Source organism: Solea senegalensis, linkage group LG19, assembly GCF_019176455.1.
Source record: "Solea senegalensis isolate Sse05_10M linkage group LG19, IFAPA_SoseM_1, whole genome shotgun sequence".
Lineage (NCBI taxonomy): Eukaryota > Metazoa > Chordata > Actinopteri > Pleuronectiformes > Soleidae > Solea > Solea senegalensis.
The window spans coordinates 10,624,411-10,645,521 of NC_058038.1; the positions used below are offsets into that span (position 1 = coordinate 10,624,411).

A 21,111-nucleotide genomic window follows, 5' to 3' on the forward strand; every position below is an offset into this window, starting at 1 on the left:
TTTAACAAAGTATGAGTGCATAGCGAAGAGGTGAAGGCCACTGCAACCCTGGTAATGTACATTTTAAAAGTCTACATCTCAATATTTGTAGGTGATATCCCGATAGACGAGATACAATAAATGGCATTATAGACTGCAAATACACCCATGCACAGAAATATGTACGGTTTATGATCTGTATTACATGCATAAAAGGCAGTTTTTACCTCTCCTTTCAGATCATTCACAACTAATTAGGCTTAAGATTAAAGTAGTCCTATTGAGTGACTTTTTAGAATAGAATTTTGTCAATTCCATGTGTTTGTTTAATTTGTATGTATGATATTACAAATGAAACATTATATGTATAAATATATATATATATATACACATGTATATATATATATATATACATAATGTTTCATTTGTAATATCATACATACATCCAAACCAGGAAAAGTCATCCCAGATTTCATACCATGATTTGACGCTATCAAAAATCTAAGATGAATAAAGGGGGAGTTTTACCTTGTTTTTTGGATTTATTTATTTATTTTTGAAACTTTTAAAAGTTTTGTTTCTATTGTGTTTTGCTACAATGACGATTGCTCCCGGAATATAGATCTCAGAATACTAACATAGAAAAAAGATGGAAGTGCTGGAAGTTTCTTTTCCTCTGCTTCTCTCTCTCGTTCATCTGTGCTTACAGGAAGGTTTAAAACTAGAAATCAGACCAAACTGTGACATCTGGTTCTTTGGCCTGACCTCTTTTGCTCTTTTCATGCTGAAAGACAAACCGACACGTGTGCTCCACATATGCACAGGAAAACAATGTCTAATTGTGGAAAAGCTCGCACGAAGGAGGAATAATTATTCACCAGCATCACGATTATGCACTCGTTCAGTCTGCCGGTCAGGCCCACACGGACCGCCAAAAACACTGTGGATGAATTTGACCTTTTTCAAAATGCAGTGCACAACTATTCCTCTTTGTTTGCCACGTCTTAACAGCGCTGAGTGCATTCTTCTCGAAAGCAGTTCACTTTGATTCAGTGTTGTTGTTCTTGTGTTTGGACTCGATTCTACTGTGGATGTCCATTTATATGGAAATACATGTTCTGCTGTTGCTTGATCGAGTCTCTATCCACATGTTGTACTTGTACCGTTTCATTCTTAAAAGCCTCCAAGAACCAGTGTGCTTGGAGGCTGCCAATAAAAAAAAAAGGTCACATGTCACCCGTTTGTTTACAAAACAACTCTGTCGCTACCTTGTTTTTTTTTTATTTCCTGTAGTTAACTGTATAGTTCATAACTGTACAGTAAGTCAGTGTCGTTATCCTCTGTTGTTGCAGATGGGGCTCCGCTGAGTGAGCTGTCATGGCCTTCATCCCTGGCTGTGGTTGCCGTCTCCTTCTCTGGCCTCTTCACCTTTGTCTTCCTCATGCTGGCCTGTCTCTGCTGCAAGAAGGGAGACGTCGGCTTCAAGGTGAGCTCAGGGCTGCCCCCTGCTGGCAGGGGCGGAGGGAACCAAAACGAGCGGACACTTTTCAGTCTACCCATCCATTCATCTTCTAACGGTTTATCCTCCACATGAGGGTCAATCTCAGTGGACACGGGGCGATAGGCGGGGTACAGTCCATCGCAGAGCCACACGGAGACAGACAAGCTTTCACTCTCACACTCCAATGTCCAATTTACCTAATCCCAAAATCTGCATGTCTTTAGACTGTGGAAGGAAACCGGAGAACCCAGAGAAAAGCCACGCGCGCACGCACACACACACACACGCACACACACACACAGGAAGAACATGCAAACTCCATGTAGAAAGGCCCATGTTCTGACAGGGTTGGCCTTTTCAGTTATTTGATTAAAATGACTTATTTACTAACTTATTAATTAGGGTCTGATTGCAAAAAGTATTGAAACTGAAGGAGTTATTATTATTATTAGTAATTACTCATTTCTTGCCCAAAAATGTCCTGCTGTTTCAGAGCTAAAACAAAGTGGGCCAAGTTTAAAGGGAAAGAAAAAGAAAATGAAATGAAACAAAAGAAAGGGATCCTCAATTTCTATGAATTTGAGAAGCTAAAGTGAGCGAAAGTTTGACTTAAATTCTAAGTCCAACTCCTAATTAAATCAATTAAACTGCTCTGTAAGAGAAAACACTGTGTTTATGTAGATTTTACTCATCCAGATCGTAAAATAAAGACACGCACACTCTCAGGGCCGACCTGCCCAACTCTCATATATGAACAGCAAGACACTATTGCAGTATTTTGTCAGAACTGTTGCCTCATTGTATGCAAGCGATGAAATCCAAGACCTCGACCAGTCCCGGGCCTACAGCTGCCCGCGTAACTCATCATTCTGCGTCAAACACCAGCGTCGCAGTGAGCGTCTGATGAGGGCAAACAGAGACCGACAAACGGCACCAGGTCAGAGGACGGAGAAGCTCCAGAGCTGCTGTACTCGCTGACCCTCGTTTCCCCACAAGCAAAGCTGCTCATATGACGGCACCAGCTTCAGAACTCATTTCCATTTTGCTCATGCATTTTAATGATGCAGGCAGGACTGATAAATTGCAGCCCTAACAGAACAGCAGCCTTCTGTTAACATCACTTATGCTGATCGTCTGGCAGTTTGACTGAAACTGAAACGGCTTCCTCCCACTGTTCAAAAACATGCAGATTGGGGGATTAGGCAAATTGGACACTCTAGATTGACCGTAGGTGTGAATGTGAGAGTGAATGGTGGTTCTTCTCTACGTGGCCCTGTGGCGACCTGTCGAATATTTGCAAATTTCAATTCCGATTTGAAAACAAAGACGTGTTCAGCCCTTGTGCAGTAAAGCGGACACAGACTTAGACACCACACTGTTCTTGTAGGTTATTAAGATACACCTTTACGTAATGATCCAAAGGTGATGTGGACTGGGACAGACACAGCTCAGACACACGCACATGCACCGAGGGAAAAAAAAAAAAAAAGAATAGCAATGCCTCCTCTATGTTGTGCTCATTAGTCACCCTGTCATCCCTGCAGCATCTACCTACCACAGGCTGTTCTCACTGTTCACTATGAACACTGGAGCGCACACCTGGTTCTCACCACTTACCGAAACCAGTAATAATTCTACTCTCGGTCTACTCTCATTCTCTATCCAGCACCGTCCTCTGCTTTTTGCACTTTGCTAATGAGCAACATACATTTATTCATTCATCTTCTAAAGATTTATCCTCCACATGAGGGTCGCAGGGGGCGGGGTCAGCTGACATAGAGCGAAAGGTGGGGCATAAAGTGGTAGAAGATGGATGGATGTTTTACAGTATACAAACAAATGTCAATTCCATTAAAACTACTGTCAGGTGAGTTCACATAGTGCTGATTAAGCCCTTTCAGACTCCACACTACCCTCTCTGTGTTTTTCAGCATAATGGTGTTTAGGTCGCGTGTCACATTGTGACATTCCTGCACTGCACACAGGAAGGGATTCATTGTATGTCAAGACAGAGTTAAGACAGAGGGAGGCAACAGCACACAGGTTGGAGTGTGACCATGAAACTCTTCAGAAGTGAACTGAAATGCTTAAAAAAAAACCCACACAGTTGTTCAGCACCAGTTTGACAGGATAAATGCTTCTTGTCCCCGCCCACCCCGGCACTGCCAGTGTATACACACAAACGCTCCCTCACACAGGTCTGACAGCACTGCATAAGAGAGGCATCACAGATGCAGCATTCGGATAGCGTTGCATTGTTTCTGCTCACAGGCAGAATAATAACATCGACAGCAAGCAAGCACCAAACATTATCATCAAGCACAGGAGTTTTTAAATCACCACAGGATGGATAAACGGGTCCCATCGTTTGTCTGACTCTGTGGCAGCGGCTCATCACTCATAATCTGCTCTCTCTCTCTCTCTCTCTCTCTCTCCCTCTGTAAGGTGTGCGTTCATGTGGGCCTGCAGAACCGCACTGCTGCGCCGTCCGAGAATAAAAAAAAAAAAGCTTCATTATTCCTCTCCATCACAGTGCTCTTACTGGAGCGTGTAGTGTGTGAGGCTGGATATTAAGTGCTTTCTAAACTGAAAGCTCTCCAGGGAGCTATGCAACGCTGACTCACAGCCAGGTGCCTGCTTTCACACATCGCTCTGAGGAGAGTGGCAGATGGTTCCCATGAATGAGAAACGCACACACACACACACACACACACACACATTCCTATGTATACACACTGGACACATGTAAATACACACACACACACACACACACAAACACAGGTTTGTGCAGCTATTCTTTTAAGGACGCTGCACTGATCGTCCCTTACCTTAACCTTAACCATAACCAGTATGACCTTAACCTAACCACAACTCAAATCCTAGCACTCAACTTTACCAGTTCCTCAGAAATGAGCTTCTGCCTCATTAGAACCAGGTTTTGGTCCTGGCAAGGTACTGTGTTTATGCCAGAAGAGGTCCTAAAGAGCACACACACGAACATGTTTTTATGTCTTAGTGAGGACACTCATAGACATAATGCATTCCCTTGCCCCTTACTCTAACCTTAACCATGACAACTAAGTGCCTACCACTAAACCAAACCCAGGTCTTCACCCCCAAATAGCCCTTTAAAGATGTGAGGACCAGCCAAAATGTTCTTACACTGTATGGTTTATATGATTTTTTTTTTTTGGTCCTCTCAAAGCCACAAATACAAGACCACACACACGAACAGAGAGAGCGAGGGAGGGAGAGGGAGAGAGAGAGAGAGATATTTATACACACTTGCAAATCCATTAAAATCGTTCTTATTAATCCAGCCTGGAAAGCCAGTGTTTTGCTCTTCTCCATTCTCATTTCCTCCTGTTTTCATTGCATGTTTTCTTTTCTCTCGCTCTGTGGTTGCTGCATCTGGGAGATAGGCTTTTTTTGGGAGCAGTTCATTAGCTCGGGGGAAAGGATGGATGGGCGGATGGCTCCGTGCCTGTGAACAGAGCACGCTAGCTCCTCGTCTGGTTCCACGACATAGCCACAGCCGTGGCTAAGCTGCCAACGACGATGATTTGAATTATTGTGGGATGTTGCTTTCGTGTCAAAGGACATAGTCAGGACAACATTCTTGGTTCAAGAGCTTTTCCATGAAGTACAATACTAAAGTAATAGATCCATCAACAAGACTCTATATGTAAGAGTTGGCTGCCAGTTTCATAGTCCTGACCAAAAGTTATAGGAGCAGACAAAGAAGCTTAAATTCCAGGCTTTCTGCAGATATTTCCCACAGGAAGAGATTAGAGTTTGTAACTTGAATTCAAGGTGTTCAACCACACTCACAGTGACAGCGACTGTAGCAAAGTAATTCTCAAGGAAATGACGTTACACTCAGGAAACTGCAACTGCTGAACAAAGAAGTTAAAAAAAAGGGTACAGCATGAAGGTACGACCTTTACTGTTTGTTTACCGATTTCTTTGGACGAGTACAGTATGTTCCACTCTTCAATTTGACTAATAAAATATTTACATACACGACACGCAGAGTGATTTGGGACAGATCCTTTTTTGCGTAGCTATGTACATGTGGGACCACATACTGTACCCGTGTCTTTCTTATAATCAGTCAAATTTAAGTTGGCCTACAGCACACAACATGGCCCATCGTTTGATTTATGATCAGCACTCGTTAAAGTGTACTTACTTTATGGGGCTTTAGAAAGACGGGGCAATAAAGGGACTCACAACAACAATTAGAGAGCAAGGACACTGCGGTAGAACAGAGAGTTAAAAGGGGGAGCGTGTGGAAGAAGGGGGCAGAGCAAACAATGTGGCATATGGAGAAGAGGGAGGATGGGAAGATGGAGTCACCGTTTTCACCACTTTCAATTCTGCATCTTTGGTGACTTTGGTGGTGGAGGGACAGTCTTTTCTCTCTTATTTTAAGTGCACACATTTAACCTTTAAACTGCACAGATTATCACCACTGTGCACAGTAGAAGGCTGCAATCCTCCACACTCAAGAGAAAGCTCTGTGTTTACAAAGTCACATCGATCACAGTCCAGGCTGTTGGGGAAATTATTGAGCAAAGAATCTTTTTTTTTTTTTTCCACATGCTAAGAATGTGCCAGTGCATCACACTGACACATAGCAGTTTAAATCATGCGGCTCAAAATAATCAGGAGGCTGATGTTTCCTCTAAGGTGTTCCTGAAAATATGCAAGTCATGGGTGAAAAACACAGATCACCAATAGTATTGAATAGTATTGTCATATAAGTGCTGCATTAAAGTCATATTAAGTGGTGACAGTGTGTGCGTACGATCTTGCCAAATGGACTTTTAACTTTTTGTACTCTTTTATTCTTCCTTCAGCATTCACTTTTCACAATAAGAGCCTTAGTGCGTGCGTGTGTGTGTGTGTGTGTGTGTGTGTACATGAGGAGGAAAGAAAAGGCAAAATGAGAGTAAGAAGGGCTTTCTTTGTTTTACAAAGTTTGAATAGCTCTATACATTAATGTGTTCCCCCATACAGCAGGCGTTTTGGGACACGCACACAATTCACCCCACAGTGCTCATGATTTATATGATATATCCTACACGCGGCTGGGTGGGCGTGCCTCAGTGCACAGCTGAACCATTGTCTCCCACTGTGTCAGTGGTCGGATGGACGAGGGTGGATGACTAATCCCAGCCTGTCTCTTTGCACCAGGAGTTTGAAAACACAGAGGGAGAAGAGTACCGTGCAGAACTGGCCTCGCCCTCCTCCCAGAACGGCCCCGAGGTCTACATCCTTCCCCTCACTGAGGTCTCGCTCCCCGTCTCCAAGCAGCCTGCCAGATCCAGTAAGAAATCACACATCAACTTCATCAACACAAAACACTTCAGCTTGGATGTTTAATAATATTACATTTTTATTTATTTTTTTAATCATTTACATTTTAAATCCAAGCCAATCAGAGATGGCAGACTTCACCCCATTCACGTCGGCCTCTGTTGGTCATATTGGCAAGTTGCGAAAACGCAGACAGACAGACAGACAGACAGACAGACAGACAGGCGTGAACTATAAACAAACGCCTTTTACAGTCAAAACATTTAGGCGAGACGGCCGTAAACAGGATAAAAACTTGGTTCTTTAGCGTGGTAAACTCCATCAAAAAAGTGTTCTTTAAGCACCACACTTAAGTGGAAGTACTAAAGTATTCAACATATTGTGTGCAATATGTACAATTCAAGTGCTGAACGTAGAAGTAGAAGTATTGTGTTATGTACTTATTCAGTTCCCTTGATATGTTTCTTCATATTCGAAGGTGTGGTGAAGTACAAGTGGAAGGAGGAAAAAAAAAAAGAATACTCCACTCAGTTACAGCATTTAGTACAGTAGTGAAGTAGTTCTACTCCGTTACTATACATCTATGACTGCCACTGTATACTCACAAAAGCTCCCTCAGACAGGTCTGATAGTATTGCAGATAGCAGCTTTAAGTTTTAGCACACCAACATGAAGCAGCATAGAACCAAGTAAATGTAAACAAGGGGAACAAGACTTAGACAACAGCAATGCTGTGTTGCATATAAATTGTATCTAAAACTCTATGGCCTGCATTAGTGTGGAAGGAATCTGACCTTCGCCTACTGTTCATGCATTATGTTTGAGGCTGTGTGTGCGCTTTAATTAAACGCCATACAATATACATGTGTTCCTGTTTTACACGATGCTTACATAACGAAGTAACAGACACGTCCTTTATTCCATAATTCTTCCTGGCAACACCACAGCTTGTTTTGTGCTTCAGATTCTTCTTTAATCTGTCTGATATAATGTGAGTGTTCATATAGATCTTGTGTGTGTGTGTGTATCTTAGTTACCAGATACTCAAAGTGCCTCTCCCTGCATGACTCACTGGTTGTCTGTGCTGCATTCTGCTCAGCCAGAAGGGAGGTGAACTGGGGCTCAGCCTCCCAGGATGTGACTTCCAATTATGATTGGACGAGGCAGCCTCAGGCTCCCGGCCAATCGGCAGCCTCCCCTCTGTCCTCCATAGATACCACTGTTCGATTGGTCCAGGTGTTGCAGGGTGAGAGAACGGATACATGGTGAAGAGAGGCTGAAAAAAAGTCCGAGTGAGAAACGGTCTATTAGTCATTCTTCCTCTCTTATGTAATGACATTAAAACAAGTCATTTTGTGTTAACTGCTGCACACTTATATGTGCAATTATGTGCATGTCTTACAAATGATCACAAGTATTACACAGTATAAGACTTAGACTAAGTCACCCCCCCCACACACACACACACACACACACTCACACTAAGATAGGTTACAGAATGAGGCTATTAATCGCTTGTTGGAGAGTTGTGTGGCTGATTGTCTAACCGTGAGGAATGTCTCCTACAAATCACGCACCCGACAGCCCTGTTTTTTCACTCGTTACTGTTAATCTTTTATTCCAGAGGTTACGCAAAGCTTTTGAAACAATCCACAGAAGCGAGACACGTCAAAGAGAGTGCGTGAAAAGAGATTCTGTGTATCAGAAACTCTTTTTTTGGGTCTACAGACCCTGCAGCCCGCTGGACTCTTCCACCTTCTCTGGGAATGCAACGAGTAGGACGGGAATGCACACTCACGCATTCCACATGTGGGATAATACCACGTCTTAATTTCTTTCTCTCTGCCTCTTCAGTAGGGGAGGTTCGTGGGTTGGACTGCAACAAAAAAGGATCTGTTATCTCACAACGACCTCTGCCCATCGTTTCCAGTGGAGAATGGACCTTGTGTGTGTCTGTATAGTGTGTGTGTGTAAGTGCTTGGTGCACTGGTACCAGGGGACATAGAGTGAGTGTGTGAGCACAACAATGGCCCTGATTTAGGCCCGGCTGGTCAGTGGGTGAGCATAAGGCCAGGCTGAACCGTCCGAGGAACGCACCAGTGGAGGACTGACATTATGGGCAGAATACAGTGAGGGGTCTGTGACAGAGGGTGGACAGCGAGGGGAAGGGTGGTGGCATGCACCAGGGCCTGAGAGTGGGGAGGGGTGGCTTCAGATAGGGCTGGTGAGTGTTTATGACAGAGGTCTTTTTCTGTGACTGACAGAGCAGTGTTTGTGTCTTGTTTGGCTGAGGAATGCTGCTGTCCTGGGTGACAGGGGATCATTATGTAGGCCTGATGTCACTACTGGGTGTCTTGAAGCTGCGCGCAGAGCTGGCGTGTCAAACCACAGCACACCACCGACATGCGTGGCGGTCACATCAGGTGTGATGCATGACCAGTACAACCTCAAGTGCTCGGGCTAGAACATCGCTCACCGGCCGATCTGCTCCACCGAATCCCGAAGCAGCGATGAAGCTCCCAGCTCGCCGCCTTCGGTGTAGATTTAAATATGGTCCGTATTGGAGCCAAGGATTTCGGTGTTTGCCTGACAGCTGGAGAGCTGGAGACGAGGACACTATGTGTGTTTGTGTGTCCCAGCTGGAAGATGAGCTTGGTGTAGTCGGGGAGTTGCAGCACTGCGAGCTTGTTCAGCTGTGTGAGGGCTTGGGGTTAAATCCTGCCGTGCCTCTCCCATACACACACACAATGAGGCTAAGACGCCCGGGGTTGGGGCCGGGGCCATGGGCTCTTGGTTCTCACACTCTGGAGCAGTTCTATACCCCCGCCCGGGACTGGGACTCTCGGTCCTTGTCACAGCGCTCAGAGTGGCTGGCCGCTCCGCTGCTCCACCATCATCATCATCATCAGTATCATCGTCGTTGGCTCCATTCTTGAAAGATGAGGATTCATGGAGGTATTTGCATTTTTGCACAACTTGGAACGATTTGTAGACGAGTGTTGTGCTTGTAATGAAATGTGTGCTGCAGCTTGAGATCTTGATTGAGATTTTTTTAAGCAGGAAAATGTTTGGCCAAGAGGGTTTTTTGTCTGTCCTCACTATCTTTTTTTTCTTTTTTTTTAGAAATGCCATCTTTATCCAACAAGTCTTTTTTTCTTTCCTGTCTAAAAAGTGACCTGATGTCTCTCTTTCTGTTTCCTTCCAGTCCAGCTGCTAAAATCATCAGACCTTGGCCGCCATAGTCTTCTCTACCTAAAGGAAATTGGACATGGTTGGTTTGGAAAAGTAAGCGATGCAGTTTTTGTTTTTTTCCTTCCTTACACACAACATCTGAAACAGTTGTACTCCTCATCGCTGCTTGTATTTGCCTCAGCTGCATCTGTCCTAACTGTGCTAAACGTACTCTGATGTTCTTTTCTGCTCTGTGTGGAATGCGAGGTTAATGTGATGATGATGATCTCATTCCAGTGAGGCTAAGTCTTTGGCACTTGTTTCAGGGTGTTGATTCCATGGGAGAGGAGTTGAAATTCACAGTCACAGTAGATTCTTTACCATTTACTGTACAGTTCGCGCGGCTACAATGCTCAGGCAACTCGTTTCATTGTATGTTTTCACTTTCCCTTTTTTTCTTTCCGCACGGAGCTGCTGCAAACGTCCACATTTGGTACAAAGTTTGCTTTAATACCATTTTTCCCCCTATGTATACTTACTAGGTCTTGCTGGGCGAGGTCAACGCAGGTCTCAGTATTACCCAGGTTGTGGTGAAGGAGCTGAAGGCCAGTGCCAGTGTCCAGGACCAGATGCAGTTCTTGGAGGAGGTCCAGCCGTACCGGTCAGTTTGCTGTGGGCACACACCACAGCCCCTGAAGTCAATGAGTCAAATACTTAAAATCTTCAGTCTGATTATTTGTAATATTTACAGCAATGGTGCATTCATACTTACTGAAATCCTGTGTCCCGTTCCAGGACACTCCAGCACCCTGCCCTCCTGCAGTGTCTGGCACAGTGCTCGGAGGTTACTCCTTATCTTCTGGTCATGGAGTTTTGCCCTTTGGTGCGAGACAATGTCTTTTGAAGTCACATTATAACAGAACTATAGCACACTACTTTGTTTGCTGTATTCATTTTAATTTTTTTTTTTGCCACCTCTCAGGGTGATCTGAAGACTTACCTCCGCAGTTGCAGGATAGCTGATTCTGAGAGTCCAGACCCGTTGATCCTCCAGCGAATGGCTTGTGACGTTGCCTCGGGGCTTCTGCACCTCCACAAACACAACTTTACACACAGGTACAGCAATCGGTCGCTCCAGCTTTATTTAACTTCATCACTCTGAGTCATGTCAGTGCCCTGTAAACCAAGACTGCACCTGAATGGTCTGTCTGCCCCCTGCTGGTCTCTCCCTGTAACAACATCCTGGTGCTGCCTGAGTGATTATCACAAACTCCAGCATCAGTGATTTTGTTGCCGGGGGTGAGCCCCTCTCGCTCTCTCTCTCTCCCCCTCTCTCTCTCTCTCTCAGCCGTGTGGTGGCTGCCATAGCAACAAGACCCTGACAGGTTTGTGGAGTAAGTGAGATGAAAGACGTGACTTGAGTTCATCTGTATTTATAACGTCAGTAATGTCAAAACACTGTATGGACACATTCAATACCACACTCTATTGTACACTAAAATTGCCGTGTTAGAATTACAACAATTCTGTGATTTACTGAACAAAATATGGCAACACGGCAGGAAGACTGTGTTTAAAAAACAAATGAATGAAAACCTGGCTTCCTGTAGCCAATATGGTGTAAAGTTCTTTATGCACAAATCATGCATTGGTTTAGAAAAAGTTAACCTCTGTGTTACTTTCCTGCTGACAGTGACCTGGCTTTGCGAAACTGCCTGCTAACCTCAGAAATGTCCGTTAAGATCGGAGACTATGGCCTTTCTCACAGCCGATACAAGGTCAGACCGACTTTTCTTTTTTTTAATCATGTCTCGATAACGTCTAAATTGACTTTATGACCTCATTAGTACTCTCGTTTTTGTTCTGTAGGAAGACTACTATGTCACACAAGACCAGATTTGGGTGGCCCTACGCTGGATTGCACCGGAGCTCATCGACGAAGTCCACGGAAACCTGCTGGTTGTTGACCAAACCAAGAGCAGCAACATATGGTGAGATAGTCCAAGGGTCACACAGGAAATATACCAACATTAACCCTTAGTATGAGTGGGAATAATATGCAACTCCTTATATGGACATGTTTATAGGTCACATATTCAGGCTTTAAAGATTTTTTTTTTGTGTGTTGTTGAGTCAAAGTTATGATTCATTTTATATCACATTTTTAGTAGTGATATAAAGTAGCAATAATTGTGCAGAAGTCACAAAATGGACTTATTTTCTTTTGTTTTTGTTCATAAAAACGAGCCGAATGGACTTTGAACTGTGATGTATTTCCAAATTTCACAAATTCAATCCGTTTTTAAACATTTTTCGTACTTTTTGCTCAGGTGTGTTATAGTTGGTGAAAATGTATTCTTTTTTGTCATCAGATTGCCTAGTTTGTGCTGGAAAAAAAGGATATAAGACGCTCTATATTGCATATTCTTATACCCTCTCTATATACTGTATGTTTAAGAAAGACTCAGGGTTACATTTATCAAGTAATAGAAATGCTTTAATGGAGATAATTAACTTGAATTGTTTTGATTGATCTAGACTAGATTCCCAGAGTAACACATTTATTTGTGTGTGGATTAATGCCTGTCATCTAACAAGTGCTATGGAACGAACACCTTGTGTGGAACAAGGCCGTGGACAGAGAGAGATGAGTGGTGAGCACACTTAATGATGTGTTTTTCTTGCTGCAGGTCACTGGGGGTGACTATGTGGGAGCTTTTTGAGTTGGGAAACCAACCGTACAGACACTACTCTGATAGACAGGTGCTGACATATGTTGTAAAGGAACAGCAGCTCAAACTACCCAAACCTCACCTCCAATTCCAACTGGCTGAGCGCTGGTAAGACACGGTAACCTGCCCACACACCTAGGAGGGAAAAATACTTGACACACACATGCACAGACTGAACACTGCGAATGTTATATATATATTGATGCTACATAATAAACATTTTTCTGCTATTTCTGCTTAGAGTAGTGCACTAGTCTACTGTAGCAATATTTCTCTGTGCTATAGGAAGAGCAGACGATCAATACTCTCACTACTCTTTATGATCCCCCTGGTAAAGATCAGGGGTTGTATGACCTCGTTCATCTTTTAGGGGGGGAGGCTCGCCAAATACTGTTTTTATTTATTAATTTGTCACTTTTTTTTTTTGATTGCGAACACTGAAGACACACACACACTCACATAGTGTCAACATAGCGTGTCAGCAACAGCACTGCACTTCTATCATGGGCTCTCAATTTAACTGGCAAAAGTAAAATAAACAATGGTGTTAATGGACAAGTCAGTGTCGGAAAGTGTTGTCTTCAAAGGTTCTCTTTGATGTTACCTAATAGCTCGTCTAAAATCAATTATTTACCCTTTCTCTCATCTTTAATTAAAAAGCTAAAACTCAGCTATAAATAAGTGTCTGATTATATACAACGTTCTCTTCTAACATGTTCCTTGCCTTTTCTGGTTCTCTCTCTCTCTCTCTCCTTTCTGTCCAGGTATGAGGTGATGCAATTCTGCTGGCTGCAGCCAGAGCTTAGACCCAGCAGTGAAGAAGTTCACCTTCTGGTCACATACCTGTGTGCCAAAGGCTCCAGTGAAGCTGAAGAGGACTTTGAACAACGCTGGGATGCCTTGAGACCCAACCTGCAGGGTAGTACCTCCCACACAGCTACATCCACAGCCCTAGTCCTGACCCCTACAACTGCACCAGCAGACAACTCTGGTACAGACCCAAGTCAGGCAGTGGAGCTGGCCTCCTCTGCGTCATCCTCCTTCCCCCTCCTGGAACACTTTTCTGACAGCTTCCACTCAGACACAGGGGACGACCTATTGACTGTCACAGAGACCAGCCACGGTCTCAACTTTGAGTACAAGTGGGAGCAGGCTCGAGCTGAGCAGCCGTACTGCTCGTCCTCCACCAGTGGGCCACTGGGGCAGGGGAACCCACATTACCAGGATATTTACTACTCAAGCAAAGGAAGCACCTCAGGGGGCTGCAAGACTGACAGCCTGACCTCAGGTATCTCTCTGTCCTATTATGAACCTGAACACCCGGGTGTAGTCCCAGTGCTGAGTGCCCACAGCCCCTCGGTCAGCAGCGAGTACTATATCCGCATAGAGGAACCGGTAGAATGTAACATTAACTTGGATGACAGTGTTGTGGACTACAGCCCGGGACTGGAGGCGAGCAACAGCAGGTTGTCCTCCGAGAGTCGGACTGCTTCGTCCATGGCACAGCCCCGTGCTTACTGGTCGACTGCCGACAACACCAAATATGCTGCCTACGACTCCGATTCAAGTCCAACTGTTCAACTAACCATAGATCCGCTGTTGAGACAGGCTTCCAGAACCAGCCCCATGAACTGCTTCTCACCAAATCAGGACGGCACAATATACTGTGAACAAACCTCAGCATACAAGACATGCCACCAGTCCTGTCTGTCTGAACACGACTCGTCACCAGAGTCCCGGTCAAACCTCGTCTATTCGGTAGGGTGTTTGGAAAACACGTGCAGTTTGTCACAAGCAGTGAGCAGCCCCAGTTTAGGCTTCTGTGATCCCTACCTGGAAGCAAGCACGGGGCGTAGCACAGTCAGTGACAGTTGTCATAATATGATGGGGCCCCTCAGAAAGACACTACCTATTGTTAACCACATTAGTATTGACGTAGGAACGGACGATGGCCTGCTGGTGGGCCACCTGAGAGGTGAAGACATTGAGGACGACCTTTTCTCTGAGGGAGATGCCACTAACTGGACGTCAAACCGCTCGGCAAACAATAATAGTCTGACGTTTGAGAGCAGACAGACAGCGGGCAGTGGGCCGGACACCTATCTTGACCTTCACTATAGAATTGATCATTCTAACACAACAGAATTAAGGTCTTTAACCAAAGCCACCACCGAAACCTTCAACGGCTCCATTTCGCCTGGCAACGTGGAGGGAGAAAGAGGAGACAGTGGTTATGATGCTGGTAGTGAGCTCATGGAATTAAGCTCATACATTCACTTATCTCACAAAGAAAGAGAGGAAGCTGCTACTCAAGTGGAGATGAACTCAACTGCAGAAAATCTAATAAAATTTGAGTCTCATACCAGCTCAAGTATTAATTCCAGGAGCACAGACGGTGGAAAAGTGGAGGGAAAATATGGAAAGCAATCATTGCTTCATGGAGAGAGACTGTACTCTGAGCCTAAGATGATACCAGAGACAAGCTTTATAAAATCCCCATCTTCTTTCAAGGATCCTCAGATAGGTCAAACAGGAGCCTTGTCAGGCAAGCACAGAGGGAACATCTGGGACGGGGTTTCATCGGGAATATCTGTTTGTCTCGGAGACAAAAGGTTAAGCTGTCCAGAGAGGTCAGAGAGTAGCAGAGCACTGGAGAGGAACGTGGGGGCAAGAGAATCCGGCATGAGTCTGATTGAGATCGGTGACTACAGTGAGGATGATGATGATGACATGACCGATATTACATCAGGTATCTTTGCTGACTTCAATTTAGATTACGCTGAAGTAGAGGAGGAAGAGTTGAGTCCACTGAAGAATCCAGGGGGAACATCTGACTCTATAGATACCTTTAACCTGTCCTCATCGATGGCCAGCGCTTGTGATCAGGCCTTCAGCCCTGATCCCTTTAATACCCCCATCTTGCCCAAATCCTTGGACAGTGGCTATGACACGGAGAACAATGAATCTCCAGAATTTATCTTCAAGGAGCTTGGGGATACTCGGGGTGGAGAGGGGAGCCCTAGGCTGGGTGGAGAACCTGAAATTATTCTGCAGGTGGGTTTAGGCCAGGGTGTCTGCACTTCCACCAACACCTCAGAGCTACATTTAAAAAGTCTGATTGATAAGAACCCCTACAGGGACTCGGCCTATTTCTCTGACTATGATGTTGAAAATGAGAAGAGCCCTCAAGAGGAAGGCAGTACGTTCTTTGTAGGTTCACCGCACCATGTCTTCACTGCTGAGAAACTGGACTCCTTTCGAGGTGATAATTCAATGAGCAGACCATTAAATAATGGGGAACATTTAACAAATCTGAAAAACAAAAATGGTTCCGTTGTGGTCAATCTCTCAGAAGGTGACCACAGTTCAACCACTTCCCTCCCCACTCCTGGTTTGTCCATGCTATCACCATTTCCCCCGCAGATGGGTGGCTGTCTGACCAAAGAGTCGGCCCCTGCAGAGGATGACCTGGGACTGGAGACGGAGCACTCAGGAGAGGAACCTCCTTCAGAACTCAGTTCCTCCATCACGTCTGAACCATCTTCTGCTGTCCAGGAAGCCTCAGCTAACCGCGAGGAAGGCAGCAGGAGAGCAGAAGATTGCTCCTCTTTCCAGTCTTTGAACTCTGACTCCACCTTGACGGACTGCATAGACGAGGTTCACGAAGAAAATGACAACGGTGTTTTATCCACAGAGGAGGAGGAGCTGCCTGAATTCAATCATATGGAGGAGGACAGAAGGGACAGTGTGGGAATAAGGGAAGATGACTTTGAGGATATCGACGCAGAGGAATGCGACTCGCAGGACAGTTTATGTGAAGAATCTAACGGCCCCGTTGACCTTTCGTCTTCCTCATCATTGCTGGAGCTGTGTGGAGAAGATGTGAGAGCTCCACTGGAGGAGGCGGAGGATGAGGATGACTCCGACGACAGCGAGTCTGATGAAGAGCTGAGGACCTACAACATCCAAGATGAAGACAGCGAGGAGAGTGAGGAGGATTTTACCACAGTGCCAGTGGTGGTAAGTGACTGCAGCAGGGCCAGACACCTCCGCAGTCTTCTCAAGATGCCCACCCTGCTCACCCAGTCCTTCTGCGATGAGTTGGAGAGGAAGAAAAAAGTGGTGTCCTTCTTTGACGATGTTACGGTGTTCCTTTTTGACCAGGTATGACATGTGAGAAGTCAGATCTATGCAATATGCATCATTTGATAAATATTAGTAATAACATGTTTGTTTTTGACTTCCAGGAGAGTCCCACAGGAGAGCTGGCTGACTTCACCTTCGCCACAGGAACAGAGTCCAGTGAGCAGGAATCTTCAGAGGCAAACACCTCCGACCACCGGCCGCAACCTGACGCTGACCTTGAAGGTGAAGTCTGTGAATCGTTACGCGTTTCTGAACAAACAGATGGAATCAAGTCAGAAGAGGGTGAGGTGTTTTTTTTTTTTACATAGAACGTTGACGTGATCTGGCATCGCATACCATATGTAACTGTGACTGTGTGGGCTTTCAGACGGAAGTTATGAATGGAAAGAAGAACTTTCGTTTGAGCCCCGTCCATCTTCACCTGACGTCATCCCCGAGCCCCAGTCCTCACCCACATCCACCTCCAACAGTCCCGAGGATCCCAAACCTGCTGCTGTAGCACTTAACCGGTTCATGGTCTCACGATTCTCTATCACACATGTCTCGGACTCCCACATAAGCTCTGCAACAGGTCTGTACAAACATTTTCACACATCATTTTAATTAATGAAGTATAATTAGTGACACAAGCTAATTCTTAGTTCCTTTAAAAACCACTGCACAAGTATTTTGGTGTAAAATAGAAATGAATATCTGTGTGTTACTAACGCCGAGCGACAGACATAAGCAGTGTACATTTGAGTGTTTGCAACATACAAGGTGAGGAGTTGAGAAATAAAAGTACTGTAAATTTAACACCACCTTTTTCCAACAGGGGAAGATGAATAAAGTCCAAAACACTGAGAACTCCGTGGCGCTGACTGGATGAGAGAGAGAGTCCGGATCCTTCTCAAACACAGAAAAGCAGCATTATTATATTCAGATGTTTGACAGAGTTTTATTTTTATTGATGTTCGGGGCATCTGACTGCAGTGACCCTTTCTGAAACAGTGCCTCGTACTGTCGTGAACCCCTCTTGATGATTTGCACACTTACTCCTTTCTTTTAATTCTGTGACGATGACGGAGAGATTGCTGCTGGTATGGCAACCACGAGAACAGACGGAATATCCGATCATATCGTTTGCTGTAAAACATCATGAAGAAAATGTGACGGCGTTTGTCGGTCACCTTACAGGCCATTTAATTTGTGAGAAAAAAAAATTAAGTAATAAAGAAAGAAAGAAATCACAACATGACGGGCTTCATAGCTGCTCCTCTCATTGGCTGCCTTGGTCTATGTGCTTAACGTAAATCTGGCATTTTTAAAGACTGTTACAACTTCCACGTGTTTGAAGCCAGGAAACAGTGCTTCATGACGGATGCACAAAGATGCTTTTGTGTTTTAAAGTCAAATCCAACTCTTTATAAAAAGGTGTGTGGGTGGCGGTGCTGCAGCCTAATTTGTCCCCCCATGCCGAGGTGTATCGAATAGTGAATACGGCGAACTGTGTTACATGAAATCAAGCTGTTGTCACTCCTTGGTCATAACCACCGCTCACTTCTGAAACACAGTCGTGTCGTTTGAATCGGTCTGAAGCACTTTGTTGAAAACCATTTAGCCATTATTTGTAGGAGCCACTTAGCATCTCCCCGCCCTGGAATGAAAAATCTAAACCATGTGAGTTCCCCCAACCCCCCGCCCGTTCGTGTCCACAGTGCCGACGACAGGCTACACTTAAATTCCACGTCACACCTCAGCTTCGTTTCGGTTGCATTTCATCAGCAATAGTGTGACACCAGAGTTGTGTCATGTGAACGTTGACGGTCATAAGTGTTGAATGTCAAGTTTTTGTCATCCTCCACAATCTCCTACATGATGTATTCTATTGCAGTCGTGTGCCGGGGTTTGAGGTGCACAAAACAAACAAAAAAAAAACAACAAAAAAAAAAGGAGGACAAATCTCATATTATTGTATGAATGTTATATCAACATGTAGCAGGTAGCTTGAATTGAATTACTACTGCTGTATTGAAAGCTCCTTCCCCATCTCTATTCCTCTCAAGCTGAACGTGCCAATCCTGTCTCCTCTCACTTTGCCTTTTAAATTCTGCAAGAAGAGACAACAAAAAATAAAATAAATGAAAAACCCACTGGTATTTTTGTACAAGCATTTGAAAAGATGCAATCCAGGGTGACACTCGCTCAAATTTGCCAAAGAGATATTACAAAGCCCATTGGCGATAAAGTGGCAGATGCATTTTAGAGAAGGTGAGGTGGGCTGTTCTATGCACCAGTAGTAACATCATTGCTGTTTCCACCCCACTTATGGCTATTGTACTATCCCAAATGAATAAATTCAAATACTTTTTCCCTTCTTGTGTCTGTCATCTATTTCCATGTATTGATGTCAAACAAGGACACACACACACGCAAAACAATACATAAATAAAACACAAAAATATGACACAACACATACAAGTGTGATGTTTGTGCCCATTTAGATTTATTTTGGACAGGATAATTTAGATGCACTTTCTGTACAGTACAGATATAATACAAACAAGGGGACAAGAGGTGAGAAATGGACAAAAAATTAAAGCTATATAAAAGTTGTTAAAAAAAAAATGCATTGGAAACTCGGTGCTGTGTAATAAAAAGCATGATCATATCCCTCAGTGTAAAAGACTCATCCATTGTTTTGTGACTGCTGGCTAAGAGGAACTCACTTTTCCCATCCTCACACACTCTCGCACTTCCATCGCATACATATTTCCACGGCTGTCTCCACACACACACACACACGCACACACACGCACACACACGCGTGCGTATAAATACCTCTTCCTCCAGCTCTCCTCCCAGATGAGTGTATAATACTGAGAAAGATCCAAAGCTATAATACTGTGCCTTATCTGATAAACTACCACTCCCTTAAAGCTAAATATATATTTTTTTAAAAACAAAAAAAACACACTAGGTATGCACTGTATTTCTGAAAAGTGAATTTACAAGCAAAACAAAAAGGTGGGAGATAATCCCAGTGTCCATGTGATTAACCCAATCCTGCATGGAGCCTATTGTTTACATAAAAATGGGAAAGAAAAAAAAGGAAAAAGAAGAAAGAAAAGGCACAGTTCCCACTTTGAAATGCTGGGTGTACTGTTTCAAAACTAGAAAGCACACGGTACTGTATAGTGCTATGTCACTCAGCAAAAGCAGAATTACAGCTTACCAAGCAACCGTCTCCTTTTAGCTTCAACGTTGTGTCATCAGTGTCGATTACAGTGATTCACTGAAAACTACAGCCGACCATCTTAGATTGAGAGCGCCTCGACTGCTCGTTAACGCGAATGATCCTCAAATGTAATATACAGTGTTGAGAAAGAAAGGAACAAAACAAAAGAAATCCCACAGTAGAAGTGCAGATAAATAATAACAGTAACGCAACATCATCACTAGGAAAACCTATAAGCCATACCTTATCCACAACCAGTGAGATCTAAATATTTAAAAACTCTACGGCCGCACTTTACACTCATATGTTCAGGTTTGGACATTCAGTGTTTGTGGAGGCGTCAAAGCAAAAACATCACAAGAATTACCTGGAAGCCCTGTGAGTGAATTTCCTCGGTAAATGAACTAGTTTCTTAGAAGAGTAACACGGCCCTGTGAGGTGATTTTTACTTTTTCTTTACCCGGGGCTTAAGCATGTCAGCGTTTGCACCTCTTTTGTAAATAAGTGACCACAGAAAGGGGGACCGCAGGCCGCTAGTAGAAGATGGGTGCAGATCGGTCATCAGTGAAGGTGGGCCGGAGGTAGACCTCCAGGGAACGGTCACTGTGGGGAGAGGAGGGGTGGGGCAAGGAACAGTGATAATTAGGCTGAAGGCAGAACACAGTTTAGTCTATAGACATATGGTCTATGCTCTAACCACACCCAGAGAAATCTGCCTCCTTAAAGTTTGGTGGAATGTATCGAGTTTCAGCAAGCATGTAGTAAAATAATAAGAATAAACAGCAACGCATGCAGTGTTAGTGCATATATATTTCTTTGTCTTACACCGAAAAAAGAAAAAGCATGAGTAATTCTTTTGCAACCAGTGGCCGAGTGGGCAGGTGGAGCAAAGTACTGCCAACGTCCACGGAGGCCAGAGGACAGAAAAGACTCGTGATTCCCAGCAACCTATTACAGCCAGACAGCCAATGACAGCACAGAGAACCAGGCAGTAAGAGAGAAAAGAAAAAAAAAAGACTGTTTGGCTGAAAGGCAGTGGAAGC

The 21,111-nt window shown here is 44.3% G+C and overlaps 2 protein-coding genes across 4 annotated transcripts in view; one reads left to right on the plus strand and one right to left on the minus strand.

Annotated features, from left to right (window-relative positions):
- aatka (apoptosis-associated tyrosine kinase a) overlaps window positions 1–19,203 on the plus strand; it is a 29,653-nt gene extending 10,450 nt beyond the window's left edge. The window contains exons 3-15 of one of the 2 annotated variants that reach the window (XM_044051408.1): window positions 1,332–1,465; window positions 6,680–6,812; window positions 10,008–10,087; window positions 10,516–10,634; window positions 10,769–10,856; window positions 10,956–11,089; window positions 11,667–11,751; window positions 11,843–11,964; window positions 12,664–12,813; window positions 13,470–16,869; window positions 16,953–17,133; window positions 17,219–17,422; window positions 17,666–19,203. In XM_044051408.1, the coding sequence (XP_043907343.1) occupies window positions 1,332–1,465; window positions 6,680–6,812; window positions 10,008–10,087; window positions 10,516–10,634; window positions 10,769–10,856; window positions 10,956–11,089; window positions 11,667–11,751; window positions 11,843–11,964; window positions 12,664–12,813; window positions 13,470–16,869; window positions 16,953–17,133; window positions 17,219–17,422; window positions 17,666–17,679 (4,844 nt within the window). In that variant the 3' untranslated portion in view covers window positions 17,680–19,203. Of the gene's footprint in view, window positions 1–1,331; window positions 1,466–6,679; window positions 6,813–8,688; window positions 9,758–10,007; window positions 10,088–10,515; window positions 10,635–10,768; window positions 10,857–10,955; window positions 11,090–11,666; window positions 11,752–11,842; window positions 11,965–12,663; window positions 12,814–13,469; window positions 16,870–16,952; window positions 17,134–17,218; window positions 17,423–17,665 lie in introns of those variants that run through there. The other variant, XM_044051410.1, reaches the window with a different exon arrangement.
- A 111-nt stretch (window positions 19,204–19,314) lies between these two features.
- baiap2a (BAR/IMD domain containing adaptor protein 2a) overlaps window positions 19,315–21,111 on the minus strand; it is a 50,394-nt gene continuing 48,597 nt past the window's right edge. For both annotated transcript variants that reach the window (XM_044051412.1, XM_044051414.1), the window contains one exon: window positions 19,315–20,671. In XM_044051412.1, the coding sequence (XP_043907347.1) occupies window positions 20,602–20,671 (70 nt within the window). In that variant the 3' untranslated portion in view covers window positions 19,315–20,601. The remainder of the gene's footprint in view (window positions 20,672–21,111) is intronic.